General features: G+C 55.0%; 2 protein-coding genes across 4 annotated transcripts; both read left to right on the top strand.

Annotated features, from left to right (window-relative positions):
* The first annotated feature begins 1 nt into the window (after position 1).
* MAEA (macrophage erythroblast attacher, E3 ubiquitin ligase) lies at positions 2 to 7,308 on the top strand. 3 transcript variants are annotated; one of them, XR_013587362.1, is made up of 9 exons: positions 2 to 185; positions 894 to 1,076; positions 1,695 to 1,907; positions 2,394 to 2,518; positions 3,979 to 4,098; positions 4,462 to 4,570; positions 4,952 to 5,085; positions 5,480 to 5,671; positions 6,062 to 7,308. XR_013587362.1 is itself a non-coding variant. In XM_078606040.1 (9 exons), exons 1-9 carry the CDS (start codon positions 27 to 29, stop codon positions 6,155 to 6,157), a joined length of 1,326 nt encoding a protein of 441 aa, XP_078462166.1. In that variant the 5' UTR covers positions 3 to 26; the 3' UTR covers positions 6,158 to 7,308. The 3 variants fall into 3 exon arrangements, 2 of the variants coding, with proteins under 2 accessions (XP_078462166.1, XP_078462165.1); XM_078606040.1 differs by having other exon boundaries at positions 3 to 185; positions 1,704 to 1,907; positions 5,476 to 5,671; XM_078606039.1 differs by having other exon boundaries at positions 3 to 185; positions 5,476 to 5,671.
* A 765-nt stretch (positions 7,309 to 8,073) lies between these two features.
* Positions 8,074 to 14,782, top strand: SLC4A1AP (solute carrier family 4 member 1 adaptor protein). The gene is made up of 13 exons (XM_078606038.1): positions 8,074 to 9,364; positions 10,097 to 10,331; positions 10,806 to 10,949; positions 11,170 to 11,230; positions 11,434 to 11,573; positions 11,906 to 12,066; positions 12,199 to 12,268; positions 12,564 to 12,759; positions 13,097 to 13,208; positions 13,318 to 13,513; positions 13,660 to 13,958; positions 14,156 to 14,222; positions 14,502 to 14,782. Exons 1-13 carry the CDS (start codon positions 8,402 to 8,404, stop codon positions 14,549 to 14,551), a joined length of 2,694 nt encoding a protein of 897 aa, XP_078462164.1. The 5' UTR covers positions 8,074 to 8,401; the 3' UTR covers positions 14,552 to 14,782.
* Positions 14,783 to 14,964: the final 182 nt, after the last annotated feature.

Raw genomic sequence — 14,964 nt, 5'->3', positions numbered from 1 at the left:
CCCCGCCCGTGTCCCACACGCCCGCCATGCCTCGCGCCGTGTTGACAGCAGCCCCAGCAGCCCCCGCAGCAGCAGCAGCGGGAGGCGTTGGAAGTGGAGGAGGAGGCGGCGGTGAAATGGCGGTTCGCGAGTCGGGCTCGCAGCTGTGGATGGCCCTCAAGGTTCAGGAGTACCCGACGCTCAAGGTGCCGCTCCGCCCAGTCACTCCTCATCCCCCTCCCCGCGCGCAGGACACGCGGCCTCGCCAAACGATGAGGCCGTGGGACTGCGCTTCTAGGCAGAGAGGCGTGGGGGCCCTACGTCTCAACCCGCAGAGATTGCCCTCAACCCCAGTTCTTCCATGGGCCCTGGGTTCTCACGCGGGCCCTGTCCTTTGTTGTCTGGTGGACCTTTCGCGGCCGTGGCCCTGTCTTCCCCGTCCCACCCCGAGACTAACCTATCCGCAATGTCCGCGGATTTCCCTTTCTCTCCTTGGCTGTCTGGTCCATATCGACTCTCCCTGCGCCACGGATCCGCGTGACCGGTAGAGTCGTCGGGGTCTCGTGTCATTGGTACCTCCGCGCGCGGACCCGGGTCAGGAGCAAGGAGATTCCGTCCATTGGGTCCCACAGAGCCCTCGCGAAGTCGCCGTCGGTGGACGGATCCACCAGCTGCTGCCTGTATTCTCCACACCCTGTCCAGTCGAGGGGTCTGGGTTGACCCTGTTTAATCAGCACAACCCCCAAGGAATATGACCAGTAGGTGATATGAGTGATAGAGGATCTGGGTACCCATGACTGAGCTCTTTGTGACGAAGGATGTCTGGGTCATCGTGAGTGGATGTGTTCAACAGCTGGGAGGGGTGAGCTGTGAAATGCGTGACCAAGTCCGGCGGTCTCTCTCTGTGCCCGCAGGTTCCCTACGAGACTCTGAACAAGCGATTCCGCGCGGCTCAAAAGCACGTGGACCGGGAGGCGAGTCACGCCGTGGCAGCCGTGGCCGAACTGGAGCGGGCGCTGGGCGGGTGCTCGTCCGTCGGCTCCGTGGTGTCGCTGCTTGATGGCGTTGTGGACAAACTCACGGCGCTCAAGCGCAAGGTGCAGCCCCCAGCCTACTTGCTGCACTGCGCCCTGGTGGCACCACCGCCACGTTTACTTGAAGACAGGCGTCTCACACGTTTGCTCAATTATCTGCGTGATCCAACAACCCTGCCACCATCTTCTTGGTTCTTTCGGTAAAGTCACGTAGAAGGGAGATAATAAAATAATAAAAATAAAACATAATAAAATAATACAATTCTCACGACGTTTCGGCCACAACGCAAGCAGCCGTCCTCAGGTGAAGAACAGGTCTGTCGGAAAGACAGCGTCTGCGTTGTGACCGAAACGTCGTGAGAATTGTATTATTTTTATTATTTTATTATCTCCCTTCTACGTGACTTTACCGAAAGAACCAAGAAGATGAATCCCTGCAGTCACGAAAGCTTTAAATCGAAACCCTGCCACCAATTTGCAACTTTTACAGGCGTGGTTAATTTTGAGTAGCGTAGGGTGAGAGCTTGGTGCCCTTACGACTGAAGTCAGTGTGGTTGCAGGTACCCGACATATTTCTCGACACGGATCTCTGCTAAACCTACTAATCCCCGGGGATCCTGCTCCCTTTTTATCTCCCTGTGACCCCTCTTTCTCTCCTCCCCGGTGACACGGGCTGCGTGGCCGGGGCAGGCGGCCGAGTCTGTGCAAGCCGAGGAGGAGAGCGCAGGGCTGTGCAAGCGCCGCGTGGCGCACCTGAAGGAGCACGCGGGTGAGCACTGGGCGGCCGTGAGTCTGTGGAAGCGCCAGCGCATGGAGCGCATGATGGTCGACCACCTGCTGCGCTGCGGCTACTACATGACGGCAATTCACCTGGCACGGCAAAGCGGCATCGAGGTGAGATCGGGGCCCCTGCAATTCCCGACTACCTACTGTCCCACCGATCACCACCAACTACTCCCTCCCATCACCCACCGCTGATGACTCCCGTTCATCACACACCTCAGACTAGCCCCTCGTGGCTGCTATTCCCTCCCATCAATCAAATCGACCACCGACCTTCCATCACACACCCACTGCTGCCTCCTATGGACCAAGCCCTCCAACGTTGACCTCTGCTTTAGCCTGATTGGTCCATGCACCACTCTCACTTGGCTGTACCGACTACCTCTCTTTGTGCTCAAAATTATCCTCCATGCCCCACTGTGCTTCACTCCCCCCCCCCCCCCCGTGCCTCATCAGACTCCATGGCACACCAACCCTCCAAGGACCACCGTTTCTCTCTGTTTACCCACCTTCGCTTTGCCATATTCGCCCCTATTTATTATATTTTTTATAAAAATGGAGTTTGCGAGATATCTGATGGCGTGTGCCATGCGACAGGATCTGGTGAACATCGAGATGTTTGTGACGGCCAAGGACGTGGAGGAGTCGCTAGAGAAGAAGGAGACGGCCACCTGCCTGGTCTGGTGCCATGACAACAAGTCCCGCCTCCGCAAGATGAAGGTAACGGCTGCTCCGTGCACGCAGTGATGCACAGTTATGTACAATTCTAGATTTGAAGCTTTCGTGACTGCAATGATTCATATTCTTAGGTTTTTTCGGTAAAGTCACGTAGGTAAAACATTAAAATTAATACAAGTAAAATAAAATAAAAATCACGACGTTTCGGAGGCAACACAAGCTTCCGTCTTCAGGTGGAACCATCACAGCCACGACAGCTGTATCAAGTAAATGAGAGATTGCAAGAGCTACCACTCCGTATATATAATGGTTGGAGAGGGGGAAGGGCCAAGTATGGCACACTTTTTATTAATATGGTAAGGTGAGGCTTAAGAGGCTGAGCCTTTGTTATGGAGAGGTACGGTTTGTGACTAAGCCTGGCCTACATAACAATAGTGTGAAAAAAGAAACAAACTAAACATGGTAAACCATGCAAAAAAGATTTAACTACACTTATTTGGACCATGGTATTTGACAGACAACTATTACAGGTTATTGATAGACAGCCAGGCTTGTTTTACCATGTTTAGTTTGTTTCATTTTTCACACTATTGTTATGTAGGCCAGGCTTAGTCACAAACCGTGCCTCTCCATAACAAAGGCTCAGCCTCTTAAGCCTCACCTTACCATATTAATAAAGAGTGTGCCGTACTTGGCCCTTCCCCCTTTCCAACCATTATATATACGGAGTGGTAGCTCTTGCAATCTCTCATTTACTTGATACAGCTGTCGTGGCTGGGACGGTTCCACCTGAAGACGGAATCTTGTGTTGCCTCCGAAACGTCGTGATTTTTATTTTATTTTACTTTTATTAATTTTAATGTTTTACCTACGTGACTTTACCGAAAAAACCTAAGAATAGTTATGTACAAGGCTGTACAATACTATAAGTGTGTGTGTGTATATATATAAAAACCGAATGGCATTCGGTCATAGGCAGAGAAAAAAAGTAAGGTCCTGAGTCTGAAATGAACAGGGGCAGGGAGTTGACACCGTGAATAGCAGGGAAGAATGAGCGACCTCCCAATGGGCAGAGAAGAATGAGCAACCTCCCATTGTGCAAAGGTTAATATGGGATGTTTTAATAAAGCCTTGCTTGCTGGAGAAAATAGTCCGTGGAGGGGTTTATAATTAAATTAAGAGATAGGCGGGTAAGGGCGAGTCAATTGATTACATTGAATGCGATGAATGAATGCGATCTTAAAATTTATCCGAAATTGTATTGAGAGCCAGTGGAGAAATTGAAGTATTGGGGTGATGTGAGGTCTTATTTACAGGTGTGGGTTGAACGTCTGGGAACAGCATTTTGGATCTCTGGAATTTGGAAATTAAGGATATGGGGTATAAATAAGAGGAGAGAGTTGCAGTAGTCAATTTGGGATGTGATGAAGGCGTGGATGAGGATCTCTGTGGCAGCTGCTAGTTTCATGCCTCGCCTGCACTGCGGTGTTCCCCATGTGTTGGTGTCGGGACACGGTCGATGCGCACCGGCCCCCCCGGGGAGCCAGAGCTGCCTGGAGTTCAGCCTGCGAATTCAGGAGTTCATCGAGCTCATCCGGCACAACCGGAGGCTGGAAGCGGTCCGGTACGTGGACTACCAACAGCATATGGGCACACAGTCGTACATACATACACAGGAGTGTGCACATATGCACTCAAGTACATACATAGTAGTGTGCACATGCACACAGTAGTTACCACATAGGAGTGCGTACACACACAATAGTGTGCATACACATTCGTTTACATATATTAGTTTACATATACAGTCGTGCACAGACAAAGTAGTCCATGCACTAACAATAGCTCAATCTACTGCAACATACACTCGTGGGCTTTTATTTTATTGTGGGGCTCCTCTTGTGTCCAACGTGACGTCGTGCCTGGCTTGTGTGTAGATGTGTTGCCGTATGTGGTTAACATGTCGGTGTTTGTGTCGCGCGTGTAGCCACGCGAGAAAGCACTTCAGCACAGCGGAGGGGTCGCAGCTGGAAGAGGTGAAGCAGGTGATGGGGATGCTCGCCTTCCCCGTGGACACGCACCTCTCCCCGTACAAGGCGAGCTAAATAAGCAGCTCACAAGCAGAACAACAACAACAATCATTCGCCACTAAGTGGCGGTGACTTCACAGCACTTATTAGGCTCGGTGCACCCCGAGGCGACATGAAGTATGGAAGGCTCACTGGCAAGAGGTCACAAGATAGACCAAGGTGTTATGGGGAGACTGTCAGACATGACTGGCAGACGCGCACCACCTGTGCTTCCATACTGCCAACCGTTAATACGGCAGTCTACTCAGTGCTTGCACACATACAGCCTTCGCAGATTGCACGCACACATAACATGGCATACCCAGCGTACACAGTCTTGTCAGCCGGTGGTGCGAATCGGCACAGTCACACCTCGTGCTCTGAACCGTTTGCGTTTGGCTCCTACAGGAGCTGCTGGATCCGTCGCGCTGGAAGATCCTGATCCAACAGTTCCGCTACGACAACTACCGCCTGCACCAGCTCAGCAATGACTCGGTGTTCACGGTGACCCTGCAGTGTGGCCTCTCAGCCATCAAGACTCCGTATCCTTGGCTCTTGCACTTGCCCACGTTTAACAGGCGCTCCTCTATATGGACGCACGTCGGCCTGTGCATACCCACCACCCTGCCTCTCCTGCCAACTCCTCGATGTCTGTGACTGGGTGGGCTTGTGATGGGACAAAATGATGGCTCTTGAAATTCGTTTTCGGAGGAAAGTAGCTCCTCGCTTGTGCTGTGCTCCCACCAGACTAGTTATCCGGAGAAGCTGTTCGTTCTGTATGCGGAGAAAAGCGGCGATAATTAAGGCACTGCTATTGCATCACATTTAGTATATTGCCCTGAACTTGCTATCGCTTGAGTTTGGAGTATTTAATCTCCCCAAACTGAAGCCATGAGCTGCTTTTGCTGGGATGCTCCTTGACGGCGCCACAGGCAGTGCTACAAAGAGGATGGCTCAGCCCGCAATGCCGAGTGCCCTGTGTGCTGCCGCTCGCTCAACAAATTGGCGACGCCGCTGCCCATGGCGCACTGCGCCAACTCGCGCCTCGTGTGCCGTGTGTCCGGCCAAGTCATGAACGAGAACAACCCCCCCATGATGCTGCCCAACGGCTACATCTACAGCTACAACGTGCGTGTGGGCGGGGCAGCAGTGGGGTCGTTACAACATAGCTCGGCTGCTGAGGCACTGCTGCTGCGATTCAGTGCCTCGTGTGTGTGCAGCGATAACGTGGGAATAAGAGAACGCATGGGTGCCGTGTGATCTAGACTTTCTCTGTCTTCAGGGCAATTACTGGGTTTGGGCAGCACCTGCTATGGGTGAGGGACTGGGATGGAAATATGAGCTTTCAAAAAGGCGTGGGCTTTTTTTAATCCATATTGCCTACTGGCAAATAATTAACTTTACACTGTGCTTTAAAATCAGACAATACAATGTGTCATTGGCTATGCGGTAATAGCCATTCTGGGAATCTGGTATTGCTGCTGTCATGACCAATGTCATTTGTCATCCTCCCCACAGTCGCTCGTGTCCATCCGTGAGGGCGACAAGGTGGCATGCCCCCGAACCAAGGAGGTGTTCAACTTCTCACAGATAGAAAAGGTGTTCATCATGTGAGGGGCTGGCAGTGCCTCCCGTGCTACAGGTGCTACTCCACTCATTAGCTCTCCCGCCCCCCACCGCCCATGTCTGCTCCCTGATAAGCATCGTGTGCGGTTGTGCCTTCCATAGTCCACACCCCACATTTCTCTTGTTGGTGGCTGCTCCAGAAACTCCTGCTAACGCGGACACAGAAGTCTTCCTCCACGCCACTTGGATCATCTTCCCCACTGCGGCGCCACGACCACAGCCGCTACTGCCATTATCATTCCCGCCTAATCTAAAACGGAGTTTAGGATGGTTGGGCCGTGCAGTGACCAACTGGATGGAAGCCTCACCACCGTCCATTTGGGTGGAAGCTGTAGACATGGACGAGGGAATCCATGTTACAAAGTGTTTCCAATCCTGCCCACCCTTGTGGAAGTTGAGATTGGAATTCTTGCACCTGTGCTCTTGGCACATCGCGTGGTTAAGGTGGTCCTGTTCCAGGTTGGTCGGAGATTTTAAAGCTGTGTACATGCGCAGTCAATATTGCCTGGCTTCACCTATACACGTGGGCAGCCAGTGGCACGAAGTACATTACCAACAGGACAGTACGCTGAGTGTGGAACTAGGGTCGCGCCGACATCGTGAACACGTGACCAGATTTGGCAATTTGCATCCAGAGCACATGGCGTGTTGTATAAACGTTTTGAAGGATATTCCCTTCCGTTTGCTTTCTGAATCGGTGCCGGCTAAGAGAAATGTCCCTTTAGTTGACATAACGTATGTTACTGGCCAAGGGAGGGAACACGCCTCTGAGGACGTCCCCTGTGGACGTGGAGCGATCTTGTGTTCAGGTGCTAGAATGGATTGTTACATTGTAGGACCTTGAGAGGAGGGTGATGGCTTTGGTAGGCCTCATCCAGAAGTGGACTGATCATGGCTCATGAAGGGAAATTGAGATTTTGTTCAACCTGCCGTGACGTTTAAACCGATGTGATTAAACCCACGCAGTCATTCACATCCACTGCTTTTAAGTGCTTTGTAAATACGAGTTCCTTGCGCGGGTTGAGATTCGTTTAACACAGTTGCTGCAGTTTATTTTGTTTTACGTTACCCGTGATGGCAGACCGCTGAGTTCCAATCGCATTTTGATGACAATAAACTTGCTCTGAAGAGCACGTGAAGCCTGCTTCCTCGTGGTTCGTGATGTTAACCTTTGCCAAGATGTGAAATGCACACGTGGTTTGAACGTCTTAATGGCGCTGGAACCACAGCGAAAAGCCGGGTGAAAGAGGCAGGATTATGGTTATGTAAGGGGGGCTAACACAAATCGTTGGTTGGCGAGTTGATTAGGGGCGAAGGCGAGTTTATTTTATTCAACCAGGGAAAACTTCAAACCAGGAATTTGCAAGAGTGCCCAGAGGTCATTCCGTAACCTGCTGTGTAATTTTCGAATTTGGCAACTTTGGACTCGGGCACAATTGGCCAACCCTCGCACTAATGACGTAGGGGGTCTTTAATGTCCCCTGTATCGTGGCCGTTGCAGCAACAGCAATAATCGGGCCAGCTGCCGGAAACGAACCGTGGTAACTCTACAACAACGGAGAAGGCACCGGGGCGCACTGGAGGTTGGATGGTAACAATGGCTTTGGCTGGGGCTGTGCTCGTGTTGAGTTGGGTAGTGGCCTTCACCCCCAGTTTGCTCGGTTCTCATACCTGTCAACCCATACGGGTTGCCCGTATTCTACAGGGAAATTGAGTTTTCAGGTCCGTACGGCGTACAGCCATTTCAATACGGGAAAAAATAAATGTCAGTGTGTTTCTCACTTGCGATGGGACTTTGTACGAAGAACGTTGGGATTTATAAGGGCACGGGGTGACCAATAAGGTCTGAATTTGTCTGTAATAAGGTAGGGCACTGATAAGGGGTTGAAGGGTATGGGATCTTGGATTGCTCCCTGTTGGCCGCTCTTCCGTCCTCTCGTCGACTGCGCGTCTCTTGGCGCAGTCCAGAACCAAATTCTGCTGCTTGCCTCTGGCCGCACGCAGTCCACGAACACCCCCACCACGAACAGCACCAGCACCACGGCGCCGTCCCCGCCGAACGTCGCCGGTATCCATTTTACTAAGGGAAGTATCAATCCCAGACCACGTGTCCGCCTCCTGTAACGTCACGCGCCAACCCCTTCCCCCCCATCGGAACGACGGCGGCGCCTCCCTTAGCAAGGTGGCGTCCCGGCGGCCACCCTCGCACCTCCGCGTAGCGCGGCCGCACGGATGGCGACCGCGGCGGGCATGGCCGCGCCGGAGACTCCGGAGGCGCGGGGACATCGAGAGGACCCCGAGGGAAGAGAGGGGGGACCCGAGAATGGCCCCCAGGGAGGCGCAGATCCCAATGGGAACCCCGAGGGAGGAGAGAGGGCATCGGGAAAGGACTCCGAGGGAGACAGGGATGCTGGTGGAGGCCCAGTGGGAGAAGGCGCGCGTCCTGACTCGGAGTCCCCGGGCGCCTCTGCTGCCCCAGAGGCCCCTAAGGCCCCTGCTGACCCTGAGGCCCCTGCTGCCCCTGAGGCCCCTACTGTCCCTGCTGCCCCTGCGGCCCCTGAGGCCCCTGCTGCCCCTGAGGCCGAGAGCGGCGGGTTCAAGAAGCCGCTGCTCCCCGCGGTTGCGCTGTCGGGGCCGCTCCCGCGCAGAGCCAAGAAGCCGCCCGGGGAAGCGGTCCACGCTGGGCCCCAGGGTCCCGGAGACGCAGCGGCGCGGGGCGACGCCGGGGAGGCGGAGCAAGTGAGCGGCCCCAGTTGCCGGGGCCCGGCCCGCGGGCCCGATATCGGTTCCCAGCGGCAGCAACATCCCGCGGAGCCCCCGCTGGAGTACACGGAGCCAGCTTGGGGCGGCGAGGCGGGCGAGGCGGACGAGGCGGCCGTGCCATTCGGCCTGGAGGTGCTCAAGGGCGGCACCGTGGTGGGCTCGGTGCCGCTGACGGGCGCCAGCTACTTCGTGGTGGGACGGCTGGAGTCGTGTTCCGTGCGGCTGGAGCACCCCTCCGTGTCGCGCCGCCACGCCGTGCTGCAGCACCGCGCGCACGGGCTGCCCGAGCAGCGCGGCCTCTACCTGTACGACCTGGGCAGCAGCCATGGCTCGTTCGTCAACAAGGCGCGCGTGGAGCCGCGCCACTTCCACCGCGTGCGCGTGGGACACGTGCTGCGGTTTGGGGGCAGCACGCGCCTGTTGGTGCTGCAGGTAGGATGGAGTTGCCCCCCCTCCTTGCCTAGCCCCCCCCCTTCCATAGCCCCTCCTCTTCCCTAGCCCCCCCTTTCCCTAGGCCCCCTCCCCTAGCCCCCCTCTTCCCTAGCCCCCCCCTCTTCCCTAGCCCCCCCGCCTTCCCTAGTCCTCCTCCCCTAGCCCCCCTCTTCCCTAGCCCCCCCCTCTTCCCTTGCCCCCCCGCCTTCCCTAGTCCCCCCCGCCGAACGGTCCCGCCGCGCATCCCCCACAAGCGCGCTCCCCCCCCCCACCATGCCTCCCCCCGCATATTCCTTGCCCCCCCCCCTGCCTCCACCATGGTGACCTGCAGAACTCTGCTAAACAGAGTCTGGAGAGTCCAGCTTTGCTGGATACAAAAAGGGGCATTGTCATATTCTTGGTTCTTTCGGTAAAGTCACGTAGAAGGGAAATAATAAAATAATAATTAAACAATAAAATTCTCACGACGTTTCGATTGCAACACAAGCAATCATCATCAGGTGTGTTGCAAACCAAACGTCGTGAGAATTTTATTGTTTTATATTTATTATTTTATTATTTCCCTTCTACGTGACTTTACGAAAGAACCAAGAATATGAATCCCTGCAGTCACGAAAGCTTTAAATCGAAATTTAAGGGCATTGTCATTGTGATTGCGTTACTTTCTCCCGTGAAGTCCCTGGCACCGCGGCTCGGGTGACGCGAAGGGTGACCCTGTCGCCTTCTGCCCAGGGCCCCAGCGACGACGAGGAGGCGGAGGCGGATGAGACGCCCACGGAGCTGCAGGAGCTGAATCGGCGCCAGCGTGTGGAACTTGAGCGGCGCATGCTCGGGGACGAGGACGACGAGGATGATCAAGACGAGGACAAAGAGAGCAAAGGCCACGCGAAGAGGGCACGCGGAGGCAAGGCCGCTGCAGCCAAAGCCAGCAGCAGCGAGGAATATGCTGGCTGCACCTGGGGCATGGGTGCGTGCACAGCTTTTAAATATATATATATAATTAAAATAAGCATTTTACACGTGATCCAAATGTATGTATGCTGACCTTTCGCACCGTACGTAGCCAACCGTGCTAAATGTAAACAAACCAACACAAAGTTAAAGCGACGATGATAATTAGTTAAGTCCAGAACTTAATTTCAACTGGGTTTTTCCGGCTCGGCAATGCGGAAATTTTTTTCCATGCCAGACGCACCACATCTATCATACGTCTCGATATGGCTGTGGCTACTACCAGTTGTGTGCCACGTACTCCAGTCTACCAGAGACCCGGAGATTGCTATGAGAAATGAAGCCCAGTGTGCGTGCGTCTGTTTGGGGAGAGCCGAGCGACCGATATAGTAACAGCTCGGGGAATAACGTTGGGGCTTTAGGATCGCAATCATAATTATCTTTCTCTCACGTAATTATCCTGATACCCGCCCCCCCTATCTACCTCCAGACATGGATGACGCGGACGAGGAGGAAGAGGAGAAGGAAGAGGAGGATGAGGAGAATCCGTTTGCTGCTGGATTCCTAGAGGAGAAGGAGGCTTTCTACGTGAAGGACCCCAAAAAGGCCTTGAAGGGATTCTTTGACCGTGAAGGTGTGGGTTGTGCTCTTGACCCGATCCCCACCCTTAAACCTTTAGCTATAACATGAATTCCAACCATAACCTTAGCCATCGCTCAAGCCATAACATTAACCCTATCCCAACATGTAACCCAACCCCTAACATGAGCCCCAACCTGAATGGTTAATCTTGATAGAAACTCATAACCCCCAGCCATAACTCAGGAGCTGTTCGTGCACCGCACGTGTGTCAGGTTTGGAGCTGGAGTACGAGTTCGACCAGCAAGCCCACGGGAGCTGGCTGTGCCGCGTCAGGTAAGCACCACGATCGCTTCCCCACCTTAGCAGTTTCCTCCCCCGTTCATCCAGAGAGCGAGAGAGTGAAAGAACGAACGAGTGAGAGTGAAAAAATAACAAAAGAGAGGAATTGAGATCTAGAGAGCAAGAGAGGGCGAGTGGTTAGCGACAACTGCGGTGTAGGGCGCACGGTGACGCGGTGTCGTGCCGCTCTGCCCCAGCCTCCCTGTGGAGGACGCAAGCGGCCACGAGGTGATGGCTGAGGTCGTGACCACAGGGAAGAAGAAGGATGCGGTGGTCCAGTGCGCGCTGGAGGCGTGCCGAATGTTGGACGCCCGCGGCATGCTGCGCCAGGAGGCCGGTACGCACGTACGCATATGTGCACACACGTACACACGCGGGCTTGCACGTACAAACGCGGTCTGAATTTGGGGAATTTGGCTGTAATGGGTGAGATGTGATGAGCGTGATTTGATATGGTGGATAGGAGGTGATGGGCACGGATGTGGATCGCGGCTTTTAATAGGTGGGATGTGATGGGTTAGATGATGTCCAATATGTAATAAGGTGACATTTCAGAGGTGTCTTGTAAGAAGCGAGTGACATCTTTTGACGAGCGAGTTATAACAGGTGAGATGCAGCGATGCGCGAGACGCAAGCCTGAGATGTGCGCTTGATGCTGCCATGCCGCAGTGAGCCGCAAGCGGAAGTCCAAGGACTGGGAGGAGGCGGATTATTACGACAGCGACGATGACTCCTTCCTGGACCGCACCGGCGTGGTGGAGTACAAGCGCAGAGAGCGCATGCGCAAGGCCGGCAGGGTGAAGGATCGTGCCGAGACCTATGACTCCCTGGTGAGAGCGCACGCACGAACGCGATAAGTACCGCCGCCCCGACCGTCGAGCACCTACACCCCCGGCGGCGCGAGCAATTCCTTACCCAATGGGTTTATTCCCTTCGCTGTTGCGGGACGATGTGCGCTACAGGTGGCCAAGCTGGGTGAGGTGGAGCGAGAGCTGGAGGATGTGGACGGGCAGCTCAAGGTTGCCGCTGAAGGTCAGTGAGGTGGGGTGGGTGGGGGCACGGGAGAACGGATCACCGATATTGTCACACCTTGCCTGCTGTGTGATATTCAGCGCTGCTGCACTCACCTATACACACCCATTCACACCTGCGCATGCTCAACCGTACACACTCGTAATAACCTGTACACATCCGCTTTCACCTCTATACACCCGTACACACCCACGCACACTTGTACGAACCTCCACCCACCTGCACGAGCACATGCATCATCACTCATGCCGTGTGCTGCTCGTGCCCTGCTCCATATCCACGCCCGACTGCGCAGCGGCGGCGGCGCGCGAGGCGCAGACCGAGGACTCGCTGGACGCCTACATGAGCGAGGTGCGTGCGGGCGCCACCCTCGACAGCGCCCAGCGGAAGCGGATGCGTGTGCGCGCCTTTGAGCTGCGCAAGGAGCAGCAGAGGCTGCGGCGACTGGCGTCCGTGGCGCGGCCCGCGGCGCTGCCTCCGCTGCTGCCCCCGTGAGTCCTCGCGTGTTGGTGCTGGCGGTGCTCACGGCGACGGTGGGAGAACGTGAAGCGGCAGCATAAGAGCCCGAGCCAAGAGTGCATAGAAATATTTTACCGTTCGGATTGTGGTTACCGTTCGAGGTGAGCGTGCTCGTTAGCGATGGGGATGGTGTTAATGCGGGCATCGGTGTCGGTGTATTAGGGTTGAGTTTACAAGGTCAGGGTAAATCCCAACATTTCTGTCTACTGTGAAACTACTGCAGACTGTCAAACGGTCTGCTGCAAGATTGACGCGAATACCAACGTACTCACGATTTAACTTCATTTGATATCATCTTTCATTCCACAGGCAGGGGGTGGCCAGCACGGGAGCAGCTGGGGACAAGCCCAAGAAGATGCTGCCACTCACAGGCGCTATGCGAGGAGGCAGCCGACTGAGGCTCAAGACGGGCGCTATCGGGGTGAGTGGCTGGCCAACCGTCCGTCGCACCGCTTGTGCCCACAATCCCTGATTCTGCACCATGCAGCCGTGTGTTTGGCTTCTCAACATCGGGGACTTCCTCTCACCAGGGCCTCCCTGTGAAGCGCCCGGCGCTGCCCAGCAGCTTGTTCAACACCAAGTCCGCCGCGCCCGAGGAGGAGGAGGATGAGGAGGAGGAGGAAGACGAGGAGGAGGAGGAGGAGAGGCCAGGGGGGGCGGGGGCACGTCTCGCACCCGGTGGAGACAAGAGGAAGGAGGCGGGGACCCAAGGGAGACCGGCTCACAGTGAGGGCCCCCACCGTGCAGGGTAAAGTTGGGGCTGTGCTGTGCCCAATTAGCGAAACGCTTTGCTTTCTGCGAGGTTGTGGATTCTGCTCAATTTCCTGTGCTGCTGTTTCTGGTGACCCGGTCGCCCTCCCTCTCAACCACAGATCACCCCTCAAGCACACAGTGCGATGGGCCCCCCAGCTCCTCTACAGCAACGGACGGACCCCCCAGCCCTGCCAAGCCAACTGATATGACCCCAAGCCACTCTAAGCAAACTTATGAGCCCTGCAGCTCCTCCACGCTAACAGACGCGCACTCCAGCACCTCCAAGCGGATGCATGGCCCCCTCGGCTTGTCCAAGCCGGCGGATGAGCCCCCCGGCTCCACAACACCATCGGATGAACCTGCCGCCACCTCTGAGAAGGCACCAACAAAGAGGAGGAAGTCGTACGGCCATAAGAAGGCAAGTGTTTGAATTTCTGCAGCATTCGTATGCTGGTGTTTACTCTGGACGTGTCAGGGAGGTGGCGAGTGTGGTGATGTATCAAGTGGGGGGAGCCGAGTGTTGCAAGTGTTGAGTTGTGGTTGCGCAGTGTGGTGAGAGGTGTTTCAAATCCGGACTCTTTAACGCCAACACCTAACCCCCTTTCCCATCGCCAGGGCACCGACGCAGGGACCGCCTACCCCCAAAACGACCCCGACTACCACGTGTGGGTCCCTCCCACAGGTACGTGAATGGCAGAGGTGTGGGTGCTTGTAGGTAGGAGAGCTGTCAGGTTTGGGTGTGTATAGATTAGTGAGCTTGCAGGTGTTAGGGGCGTATAGCTCTGCAAGTTTACAGGTGTGTGGAGAAACAGGTAAGTTTACCGGTGCGTGGATGCCCTTGATGCGTGCGACAGGTGTGGTTTGCGGTGGTGCGGGGCACGCTCCGTGCCACATGTAACCCCGTGCAGCTTGTTTCTTTGGTCTAATTTTCCATGCGTGCTGCTGCTGGATACCATTTCAGGCCAGACCGGCGATGGGCGGACTCATCTCAACGAAAAGTTTGGCTACTAGAGGACACCAACGATCTCTCGACAAGGCCCCCGTCCACCGACCTCCACACTCTGCCCGGAAGTCAGAATATTTATCCTGGAGGAATCTGATGAGCTCAGAAGCGTTTTTTCACAAATGTCCAGTAGGCGTAAGTCAGCAAGATTCTAGGGACATTTTCCAAAATGTGGCATTCCCTTTTCAAAAAGTCAGGTATGTAAGTTTATCATTTCATAATAAATGTCTTTTCCCGTGTGTGTTAGCGTTGTGTGTGATATTGGGGCGAAACCGGATCCAGTTTTATCGATTTGTCTATTTCTCAGTCGTCTGTGCCAAGGGGGAGGAAAAAGCAACGTGTAGAGCGGCCTTCGAGTCGCCTGACTCGGCCCAACGGCATCCCCATGACACGGATCCCCTACACGCAAGTCGGGCTGCCA

The sequence above is a fragment of the Lampetra planeri genome, chromosome 25 (assembly GCF_965212315.1).
Source record: "Lampetra planeri chromosome 25, kcLamPlan1.2.h2, whole genome shotgun sequence".
Classification (NCBI taxonomy): domain Eukaryota; kingdom Metazoa; phylum Chordata; class Hyperoartia; order Petromyzontiformes; family Petromyzontidae; genus Lampetra; species Lampetra planeri.
The sequence above is the reverse complement of the archived record's forward strand: the minus strand, read 5'-3'. Positions and strand labels throughout refer to the sequence as shown.

Bases quoted from the DNA above. Each gene is read 5' to 3' on its own strand.
- SLC4A1AP (XM_078606038.1), top strand. From the start codon at position 8,402: ATGGCGACCGCGGCGGGCATGGCCGCGCCGGAGACTCCGGAGGCGCGG. The intron at 9,365-10,096 runs GTAGGATGGAGT...CCTTCTGCCCAG, and splicing joins CGCGCCTGTTGGTGCTGCAG to GGCCCCAGCGACGACGAGGA. The intron at 10,332-10,805 runs GTGCGTGCACAG...ATCTACCTCCAG, and splicing joins TGGCTGCACCTGGGGCATGG to ACATGGATGACGCGGACGAG.
- MAEA (XM_078606039.1), top strand. From the start codon at position 27: ATGCCTCGCGCCGTGTTGACAGCAGCCCCAGCAGCCCCCGCAGCAGCA. The intron at 2,519-3,978 runs AACGGCTGCTCC...CCATGTGTTGGT, and splicing joins CGCCTCCGCAAGATGAAGGT to GTCGGGACACGGTCGATGCG. The intron at 5,672-6,061 runs GTGCGTGTGGGC...TCCTCCCCACAG, and splicing joins GCTACATCTACAGCTACAAC to TCGCTCGTGTCCATCCGTGA.